Here is a 12,056-nt window from a genome sequence, read left to right on the forward strand (position 1 = left end):
TCGAAGTCATATACCCTCCCCCTCTTTTTGGTGGGCCCCACCGGTTCTGGTCGGGTCGAGCTTTTTCCTCGTCGGGTCCCGCCACCAGCCAATAAAGTATTAAAGTTCCCGTTTCGGTGGTCATGTGCGTGTATAGTCGCATTATACGACGACCTTGTAACACACTGTTGACTGTACGTGATACGTTTTTTTTTTTTTTTGGGTCAAAGATTTTATGAATATATGAGTGGTTCCTTTTTTATAGGGGTATGGTGGTAATAGTAGTGATGGAGGCTTTTGAGTTTTTATAAACAGAAAGTCAAAAGCCCTACGTCTGGGAGTAGTTCAATCTTGTCCCTCTGCCTCTAATGAATTGATTCACCAATTCGGGGTGGACGAACAAATCTACACTACAATTAATGATGAACAAAAGACTGTATCAGATTTGCCAATGAGAGTTGGTTCAGTTAGCAAGGGCGGACTTGAGGTGTAAACCCACACAAATTCGATCTACGCTATCAACGATCTCTCATTTTGTGGGATTTCATACCAATGGGCTGGGACACTGGCAAGTTCCGTAAGTCCTATTGGGTTGAGGTCGTTGATTTGCCCTGATCTTGGTAAGACCCCTCTTACCTAAACTTTTTGTAACCAAAAAAAAAAAAAAGACTGTATCAGATTTAACTATTTAAGTGTGTATTGATTGAGATCGTGACCCTGCATGATAATGTACTTGTGTTGTTTTGGTTGTATTTGATTCGTTATGTTTGTTTTGATTAAGATTCAAACTTAAAACTTAAATTCTTGTGATTAAAAAATGAACTTAGAATGCTTTGTTACTATTTAGTTTGAATGACTCAACTTGATGATTAGGTGATTAAGCACGCCACTAAAGCGTTGGTGGTTTAACACGTATGAATAGCGACCCCCGAATGTTAAGGACTTTTTGTTCTTTTCTGTTTTAGAGTTAATTAGTTGAAATTTAACTTTGTTGCTCTCTTTTGAGTTTCGAGAAATAAAAGCGATTGTATTTTGATTTGTGAGTAAAACAAAACAAAAATTAATAGTTATTCAAAAGGATATATATGCGTTAACGTAACTAGTAAACATGCTTGTTGGATAAACGTACACATTGCATCGTCCAAATATTGATGTATGATGTTTAGATGTGGCTTGCTAATTTGTTCTTGTGATGATTATTAAGTTGTTCCATCAAATGATTCATCACATTGAGATATGCCTCCAGTGTAGAGTCATGATCGTCCTTAGAAGTTACTAGATTTCATGACAAATCCTTGTATTACATATGAATTCTAGATTATTACATCAAACACTATTTAATTAAGTCAATTCCTTGAAAAGGTATTCTCCAGCAACTTTTAATTGAGAGCAGTGGCCATATATTATAAAATGAGCTGTATTATCCTAAAAACTACGTTAACACTTTTGGTCAATTTATCTGATATTATTTAGTCTGGTGGTATTAGTGCTTCTTTAATTATTGTATGTTAGCTGTAAGTATAAAATTTATCTAATTATTTAATGAAATTATTAGTGTTTCCACAACAACAAATAAACACCTTCGCCGTCGACTTGCAACCCGCAATTTTTTGTTTTGTTTTTTTTTTTTTTTGATAATATCTTTAAGATCTTCAATCATGCATACCCAAATTAGGTGATGCAAAAAGCTCTAAATATGCATCTCCAATGGGCTTTCAGTTGTGACAAATTTCTTTGCACATGCAAGTAACTAGAGCATCTCCCTTATTTGATTGAACCAATTTCATAATGGTTGATTTGGCAGGTTGGAGAATGGAGAATGAGGGAGGTAAAGTGGTATGCTCCTGCAGTTGGTATGTTTAATTCTGATGGCTCTTTTAACCATGCTACAAAAAACGGAGGTATATGTTTTGTTATGCGTGATTCTCATGGCGCTGTGCTTGCAGGTACAGGTGGCAAAACGGGCGCTAGGTACAATTACGGTACAAGTGTGGCACGTTTAAAAGCAGTCTGGCACCGTCCAAACCTGTTAGTGGCCCGAGCACAACATAATGTGGGCCGATTTGTTACAAACACAAAATTTCATTTTGTTTTTAAAAATATTGAAAAATTGCAATATGTCTTCATGACAATTCCAAATTATTTCAGCGACACATAATATAAGCCGATCCGTTACAAATACAAAATTTCATTTTGTTTCTCACAAAATCTCATGACAATTCCACCAGTGCTATTTCATTAATGTTGTCAAAGTAATGAAATAAAACATTATATCCATGTTTTGACATAAGTATTTTTTCTAAATATTAAATATATATTTATTAATAAAGACTAATCTCACACTAATACAACTATAGAATGAAGAAAAAAATGATACTAAATCTTCATTTTATTAATAAAGATTAATCTCACATTAATATACTAAAAAATAATATATTTTGAGTTATTTATTTTCTTTCTTTCTTATAGTGGAATATAAAAAATTAATAGAAAACTATTCTTAAAAAACTAAGATTAAGAAAAATGTTGTAGAACTTTATTTATTTTAATTTTTTTAATAGTTAAATAAAATTATTTTTTGTTTACTCAAATTAAAAATTTAAAATCTTGCCTTATAATGGGATGGTACGAGCACGGGCCAACACAATGTAATAACCCGAAAATTAGTATCAACTATAGAACACTATATTATTAACTATATTTGAAAAATCTTACTTTGTTATTGAAGCTCAAGACTCTCATCTATATTATTTGTATGATACATGTCATTTTAGTAATAATTATTGCCAACACATATTTGAACCTTAAGAAAGCATATTAATCTTCGTATTAGTTTGAGTAGATGTGTATCTACATGTATATATATACACAATTCAAATGTCAATACATCTAGAAGAGCTAATCTGATTTTTTCTTTCTAACAACCATAGCATTATAGGAAATTTCCAAGCCCTTGTAAGTGCTTTGTGAACTTCCAACTCACTTTTGACTTACAAGTGAGAATTGATTTTTTTAATGCATTTTGCTAGCTTATATAAACATGGATCTGAATCATTCTTTCCTTCAAGCCTTAAGATCAAGTGCAAAACTGATTTGGAAGCCTTAGTTGTAGAGAAAACTCACCTCACTAATCCTTCATCCTTTTTCTCTTAAGAAACTCCCTTTGTTTTTCTCAAAGAAGTCCAAGCTTGAATCCAAGACCAAAACATTCACTCCATCTCTGAGTTTCTTAAGTAAGTACATGAATACATTTCTATATTCTTTTGCCTTTAAGATTTATCAAAGTGCATAACCGATGATAAAATGGAAAAGAATCTGTTTTGCTGCAGTCATATATTTTCGTGTTTGATAAAAGTTAATCTTGTCAAAAATAATTATATTTTCAGTTTCGTCATGAAAAATCCTTCAGTTTAGGCTTTTGAATCACAAAAAAAGGTTAAGAAATGAAGAAGTTATGGCTAATCAAAGTTTTCAACTTTCAAACTCGCTGGAAATCTCATACAGCTATCACAACTTCAAAAATTCATATCCCTCTCATTTCTTAACCATTTTCTACAAACTTTATATCAATTTGAAGCTTAGGACCTCTACTTATGATCTGGAGAGTTTGAGAAGTAATGGTAAAATACACAGTACGTAATTACTTAGACATCAAAGGACAGTATCAAAAATATTGGTTTCTGCACTGTTATGGTTCTTCACCATTTATGGACTTTATCACTCTGATCTGAACTACATGACTTATTCCATTGAATTCCTCATGAAAAACCCTATGACTTGGTGTCCTCACTTGACTATTTCGGACATGAATTGAACAAGTTATAAAAACAGAAAGTTGACGGTACTTGGTATATTATTTTGATTGACGAATGGACACTTTGGACTAAGATTTCCAATACTATGGAAAAATGACTACTTACTCTTTGACTACTAACTAATATTCTCTTACTACTTTTAATTTTCAGTACCTTTATTTTATTGCACATTTACTTTCAAGTTTAATTTGCAGTACCTTTATTTTATCGCACATTTACTTTCAAGTTTAATTTGCAGTACCTTTATTTTATCGCACATTTACTTTCAAGTTTAATTTGCAGTACCTTTATTATTGCACAATTACTTTCAAGTTTTGATTATGTATATATATATATATACACATAATTATGTATATATATATATATATATTAATTTGTCCACACAATTTCAGTTATATTTATGTAAGCTTGTTTATATGCTTTGTTACTATTTATGTAGCTGTTTTATTTACTACTTAAATCTTACTATGCTTTATTGACGTAATTATATCTGGAGATGTGAAATCGGGTGATTAGTACTATCCAGTGCTTAAGTGAATTACTGGTAAAAGTGTGTTGTGATATGAGAAGTTAGCATTGGGCCCTAGTCCCTACAGATAGTGCACTATTATACTCTTAGGAAGGTTGCTTACTTTGAGTATACATACTTTGGTAGTGTCCTTGGTATGCTGATGTCCCATGCTTTGGTATAGTACGTTGGACCATAGCATGTGGATTTATGATTTGTTACCAGTCAATCTGGCTTACCCGTGCTTTGGTATTATGGACCCTAGCACGTGGATTTATGATTTATGAATTGATGGGCCCTAGTCCCTACAGATAGTGCACTATTATACTCTTAGGAAGGTTGCTTACTTTGAGTATACATACTTTGGTAGTGTCCTTGGTATGCTGATGGCTGTCCCATGCTTTGGTATAGTACGTTGGACCCTAGCATGTGGATTTATGATTTACCAGTCAACCTGGTTTTCCCATGTTTTGGGTATAGTACGTTGGATCCTAACACGTGGATTTATGATTTGTTACCAGTTAATCTGAAAATTCACTAAAAAGAGAAGTGTACTTATGTTATTTTGATCAAATATCTATATATGATATATTTTGAATATGTGAAGGTGTTCGTAAAAAGAAAATCAAGCGTGTGTTGCTTTAATGTTATTTCACATATTAATGTTACAATATTCCTTGGTTGTGATCAGTATTTTGAATATGTGAAGGTGTTAGTAAAAAGAGAATCGAGTATGTGTTGCTTTAAGGTTATTTCACATATTAATGCTACAATATTTGTTGGTTTGATAAGAATATGTGACTCTGTGATTTATTACCAAACCATTCACACGAATGAATATATTTGTATATGTGTGTGTGTGTGTGTGTGTATTGTGTGTATATATATACATATTTAAGAATTCGTATGAACTTAAATGGTTCTTGGTACATTTTAACTTGGTTGTTCAATTTTGATTTCTTATAAGACACATTAATATAAGAGTGTAAGTTGTGTACTTATTGGGCTTGTGTTGCTCATGATGCTACACCTTCTTGTTTTCAGGTATTGAGTAGATGCTTGGGGAAACGGGATGAACCTACTAGATAAAAGAAAGTTTTTCCTACTACTATTTCAAGAGAATGAGTACTGTAATATTTTTTTGCTAAACTTTGGTATTGTATAAATAATGATTTCGTTTCCTAATAAAAGTACTATTCAAATATATCTATACATAGTCTTTTACTTTCTTTCATTTTTTTTTAAAACGGAAGTTTTATTTGTTTTGATTCACGTCACAAATTCACGAGCCATATTTCAGTACAATATTGGCCTTGGATTTGGGGGCGTGACACACAATATGGGCTGAACCGGGCATAATGTTTAAGCAAATGTGTCGGCAGGAGCTCAGCACATTAATAAATTGGTCGGCCTGAGCACGACATGAAGTACGAATAGGCCCGATTAAAATAGGCTGGATCATTTGCCACCTGTACTTGCAGGAGGCCAGGGGGCAGACCACTGAGCGGTTTCTGTTCTCTAGAATCGGTAAAGGCTTTAGCCTGTAAAGCAGCCTCAGATCGATGTTGTGTTGGAATATGACTACTTTCCGAATGTTGTGGAAACTGACTTCCAAGTGGTGCAAAGTCAATTATTCAGTCCAAAGAGCTCAATATTTATGGGTTGGGACGCATATATAGGGATTTGATAGCTATTATGGAAGCTCATTCCAATATAAGGGTGGTTCATACTAGAAGATGTGCAAATAAGGAGGCTCATTTGATGGCAGCTCATGCTAGTTCTCTGTCTCAAGAGAGTTTTGATTTTGAGTTAAATTCATTCTACCTCCTTGAACGTTATGCCTAAAATCATCTGTGCCCCAAACTTTAATTTAATCACATATGCCCTTATACCCTCTAATATGATCAATCATAATCATTAGTAAACTAATTCCTTAATTTCTTCATAAATTAGTGACAATGCATGCCCACTTAGGGTCAATCTTGCATGATTAAAGGCTAAAACTAGTTTGAGGGGACAACAATATATGAATAAATTGATAGATTAGTGAAGGATTGGCCATAATTTGATCAAATTGAAGAGTACAAGGACACATGTGATCAAATTAAAAGTTTGGGGGCATAATTGATTTTAAGTGTAAAATTCAGGGTGGTAAAATGATTTTAGCTAATTTATTTTTTAGCAAACTATATATAAGTCATTGACAAACAATGGATTCACAAATACATCTCTACAAGTTGATTTAAAGGTTATAAGGACAGAACTTTACAGATAAGGACGAGTTATTCTCTATTTGAGACGTGTCATAAGATAATTTGCCAAATTAACCTTAAGACAAATTAATTAACTAATGATTTGAATTTAAAGAGTGTTGAATAGGCTTTTTACCACAGGTCCCCTTCTTCCTAGCAGCTACTGTGTATTTCATTTGATGGCAGTTTAACTCAAGCTGCTACTCTAAGAACGCCAGTATTAGCTAAAACAGAAACAGAAATCTCACAAACATTAACTTATTCTAAAAAAAAAAAAAAGAATAGAACACACAAAACAGATTTGATATTTCTAGAGAAATACCTCTTGATTTCTGGCAATCTTTCTTATTGTTTGAGCACAGAGAAAAGTCTGAATCCTAGTTTCTACTGTTTCATAGAACTAAACCTATAAAATGTAAAATTTAAGCACTAATTAATGTTTTGCTACTAGTTTCACATGGAATTGAAGAAAAATTCATGAATTAAGTTCAGAATCAAAGAAAACTTACTTGTTCAGTTGTTAGAAATCGAGATGGAGACAAGGAACGATGCTACTGAATTCTTCTATCAATCTATGTCGACTTTGACTTCTGCTACCGAATTTACTTCGATTCAGACAATTAGGGTTTTTGAATCTTGCAATTCAACATTTTGGGTATTAGGTCCGTGTTTGTGGATGATATCCTCTGGGTTTGGGGTTATTTGATCCATTCAGTGGCAGGGACATAATTTATCCAAAAAAAAAATAGAGACTTTTGGTTATTTTCGTTTAAAATGCGGAGCCAGGCCTACTCCAATTCGTTTCGAGCCTAGGCTGTGTGTCCTGAATTGTTTAAATCTTACAAAAATATGGAGTTTCTGTTTTAGATATTTTGTCCGATGATAGTAAGTCATTTTCTTTTCTTTTTTTCTCCTCCTTTTTGTTAACTGTAATCGTAGCTAAACTATGTAATATGTAATATGATCCCTTTCTATTTCAATAAAGGCTGACCTCATTTATTTAAAATATATATATATATGCGCACCATAATCAATAGTGTAGTGACTATTAGTTCAAAATCATTAATTACTATTAATTTTTACCTAATCTGCCCATTATGGTGCTGTTAATTCCAGTCTCCTCTTTGCTGTTTTCTTTGCTAGCTAGTAACCCATTTCCTTCTCTATTTTTGCATGTTTTTCTTTCTTTAGTTCCTGTTTTTCTTTTTCTATTTTTTGTCGCAATCCCCAATTTCTAGGTAGACATCCATTATCTGAATTTACTAATTTTAACCGATACATGGGGGAAGAGATCGATATATAATTGACAAGCCGCCAAAGCCATGTTCATATCATTGTTATCCGGTTCTAAATTGGTAATTACGCCATCAAAATGTCTTTGAGAGCTTTGTGTTGGTCGTTCCTTGTCTTCTTTTTCGTTGTCTATGTCAATGCTCATGATCATCATAAGCCAAAGCCTCATGATCAGCATAAGCCAAAGCCTCATGACCAGCAGAAGCCAGCAAGGCCTGATGGTCAGCAGAAGCCAAGGCCTGATGATCAGCAGAAGCCAACGTTTGATGATCAGCAGAAGCCAAAGTTGCAGTCAACTGAATGGAAACATGCTCATGCCACATTCTATGAAGGAGGTTCCGGAACATTTGGTAAGAACTTATGGTCGACAACCACCCTTTATTTTATAAGTACCGTACCATATGCACGGTGGTGACCCAAAAAGATTCGTATATTAATTCTCAAATTAATCGAGTTCATTTCTATCTTGGCTTGGTTGATAAGGTATCGTATGTAGCATCACCTTGTTTTACTAATTATGAAACATTTGGAGCATCCTGTTAGGTGGAGCTTGTGGATACCATGATGTAGTTCAAGAAGGTTATGGCCTGGACACAGTAGCATTGAGCAATGCATTGTTCAACAAGGGGGAGATGTGTGGTGCATGCTTCGAAATCAAATGCGAGGACTCGCCTCAATGGTGCAAGCCTGGCCAGCCAAGTCTCATTGTTACAGCAACCAACCAGTGCCCTCCTAATTACAACCAACCGAGTGATAACGGAGGATGGTGCAACGAACCCCGTGAACATTTCGACATAGCAAGGCCTGTGTTCGAGACTATTGCTGCGTACAAGGCCGGCATCGTTCCAGTCTCATACCGCAGGTACAATATATATATACCGATATGATTGTCTTAGTGCGTTGCTTTGTAAGTTTTTAGAGGTAAATACATTTAATTTTTGTAGCTTTAATTTACATTTTTTTGTGCCCCTACACATTTAATTTCACCACAAGTTCACTTCCACCGTACAATTTAATCAATTATAGCTAACCGTTAACTCCTTCATTAATATATATTTTTTATTAATGAAAAATTTCAGTTTATTACCCTGTGGTTTGCACTCAATATCATGTTAGTCCCTCTCCTTTCAATTTCATCGGCAACACTCATGTGCTTTCAATTTCTATCAGCCGTGTCCAAATTTTACCATGCCGTCCAATTTGGACGTTTACTTTGACGGACGGGCCCACTTAAAGGGCTAAATTTGTCTTTCACACAATTTTCCTAAAATAAAATAAAATAAAATCTAATCAAAGGACCTTCCATCTCCACCCACCTCCTCTCCCTCGACCCTCATATCAACACCAATACCCAATACCCAATACCCAATCCCAACCCATCTCCGATTCCATTCTCTCCCACCTCCAAACCCTCTTCGACACCAATGACCCCGACCCCATGGACCGCTTCTCCGACGAGCTCGCCACCAAGTCCCTTTCCCTCTCCAATCTGGTCCGCCCTATCGCTGCCGCCATGGATTCGCCCGGCCCATTTCACCCTCTCCCCCTCCAAGCTCTACCTCTCTCTCCTCCTCTCCCCCAATTCCCTACTCTGCACTCTCTTCACTCCCATGGCATTTTTCTCTCTCCTCCAGTCGATTCGCTGAAGCGCCTTCGCACCAAATCGGGTCACAAGGAATTAAAGAACAGTGAAGATTGCGAGAGTGAAGAGAGAGGGAGTTTGATGTTAGGGTTTTGTTTTCGGTGCTTGAAAAATTGGAACTTGTGATGGATTTGGTTCATTTGGATTAGTTTTCGGATAGTTTGAAGCCTGAGGTTGACTGATTTGTACTCTAAGGTTTTGCTTAAGGCGTCCAAGCCTGAGGTTGGTGACCATGCCAACATTGCAGCTGAGGTGTTCAAGTCATTGGCATCGATGATTCTTCAGCCTCAAGATGGTCCACCATCTTGATGCTCCGTCTGCAGATGAGTTCCTAGAGATTTTCAAAGGAGAGCTCGAGCTATTGGGTCGGATCGTTAGAGACCCGATCTAAGAAGATGAGGTAGGCGACTACGGTAGGGACTTTGGTCTGGTGCTTGGAAAGCCAATCGAGCTTCAATATTTCGGTGGGAGAAGAGGCAGTGGAGGAGGAGTCGCTGGGATTGGGCTTGCGGCGAGGTAAGAGGAGATTGACCTTGGAGAGCTCCAGCAAGGCCAAGGTGTTGATTTGAGGGTCGAGGGAGAGGAGGTGGGTGGAGATGGAGGAATGGGGTCATTCGATTATATTTTTATTTTTTATTTTTATTTTGATTTAGGAAAATTGTGTGAAATGAGAAATTTAGCCCTTTAAGTGGGCCCCTTCGTCAAAGTAAACATCCAAATTGGACGACACAGTAAAATTTGGACACGGCTGATTGAAATTGAAAGCACATGGGTGTTGCAAAGGGGAGGCAGTAACATGATGTTGAGCGCAAACCATAGGATAGTAAACTAAAATTTTTCTTTTCATTAATTACTAACATGATGCGATAGTAGAGAACTAACTTGCTGCACTACATCAACAAAAATATAAGCCCCATAAAAGCACCATTAGCGATTAATGAAAAAAATTGATAAACTAGTTCACGAAAAATGAAATTAACTAAAAATACAAGAGCACGGTGATTATTGGATGAAAGATTAGGAAGGTACAATAAAATTAACCACATATTTTTATACTGCATAGGTTTTATTGGATCAAACTTGATTAATATGCGGCTCAATCTACAAACATTTTAATGGTTCATTTTACATACTTTATATTCATTATCAATCATCGTGCAGGATTCCATGTGACCACAAGACTGGAGGCATTAAATTTACAATAACTGGGAATCCTTATTTCAATGAAGTGTTGGTGTGGAATGTTGGAGGTGCTGGGGATGTATGCAACGTCAAAGTGAAACCTGAAGACCAACCGAATACATGGCTGCCGCTGCAACGAATGTGGGGTCAGCGGTGGATTTACAACGGAAAATTGTGCGAGCAAGGCGCGCTTAGCTTTCGAGTGACATCGGGTGATGGAAGAACCGTAATCTCTGAAAATGTTCTCCCAAAGGGATGGCAGTTTGGCCAGACTTATGAAGGCAAGAATTTCGCCGTGTAGGAACATATATCATAATATTTTCACCCATGAATAAACAACACATTTTTTGAGACAAAGGAGCAACACATTGTATATCTGTTACCGGCTGAATTTTGTACCTTTAATCGTTTTCCATTTTTCTTTTCTAATTATACATTGAACTTTATGTAAGATTAACCAATTTTCAATGAAAATAAATATCCATGTGTTTAAGGAAAATTGAAATTGTGAGATAATTGAGTCGTACTTTCATTGATAATATGGACCTCTTTATATAGAAGATTACAACACATAGAATCAGAGTTGTACAAGGAAAGATAATCATACAATTAATCAGATATCTATGAATATCTCTGAGAATATCTCTAATTCGAAACCCTATTACAACTAGGTCAAGTAACCTAGAGTTTGGGTCAGACACATATTCTAGATTTACTTGAACACTCCCCCTTGTGTCGCCCAAACGTGGTGCTCCTCTCGTTGCCTCATTAAAAACCTTGTCGAGTAACAAAAACCCTGTGGGACAAAAAATAACCTTGGTCGAAGGGAAAAAAGAGCACAACACACCCTTCACGTTTCAAGACCATACATGTAGAAATCTCCCCTTGATGACTACGGCCATGGGAGTTCGGATAACTTCCGCAAATGATGCTACCAACATGTTTCTCGAAAGTGGAATTTAGGCATTGACTTAGTGAGCAAGTGTGCCACACTGTTCTCAGATCGAACCTAGTTCACTTTGATCTTTAGGAGAGTCTGTTGTTGTTGATTATGCTTGGTGTTATCGCTTTTGATGTAGCCTTGCTTTATTTTTTCAAAACAAGCAGCATTATCCTAAATACTTGTAGGCTCATCTGTGGTAGACTTCAAACCACAATTGCTTCGAACATGCGTAATTATGGATCCAATCCATATACATTCACAAATCACTTCATGAAGAGCAAAAATCTCTTCATGGTTCGAAGAAGTAGCGATTAGGGTCTATCCTGTAAACCTCCAAGAGATTATGGTCTTTACCCATGGTGAACACATCACATAACCAGTTTGGGAATGACCTTTGTGTGGGTCAGAGAGATACCCAACATCAGCAAAACCTTCTAAAACA

General features: G+C 35.8%; 1 protein-coding gene across 1 annotated transcript; it reads left to right on the top strand.

The window, feature by feature from the left end:
- The first annotated feature begins 7,926 nt into the window (after positions 1-7,926).
- Positions 7,927-11,170, top strand: LOC112184607 (expansin-A9). The gene is made up of 3 exons (XM_024322863.2): positions 7,927-8,197; positions 8,391-8,709; positions 10,651-11,170. Exons 1-3 carry the CDS (start codon positions 7,927-7,929, stop codon positions 10,970-10,972), a joined length of 912 nt encoding a protein of 303 aa, XP_024178631.1. The 3' UTR covers positions 10,973-11,170.
- Positions 11,171-12,056: the final 886 nt, after the last annotated feature.

The sequence above is a fragment of the Rosa chinensis genome, chromosome 2 (genome assembly GCF_002994745.2).
Source record: "Rosa chinensis cultivar Old Blush chromosome 2, RchiOBHm-V2, whole genome shotgun sequence".
Taxonomy (NCBI): Eukaryota; Viridiplantae; Streptophyta; class Magnoliopsida; order Rosales; family Rosaceae; genus Rosa; species Rosa chinensis.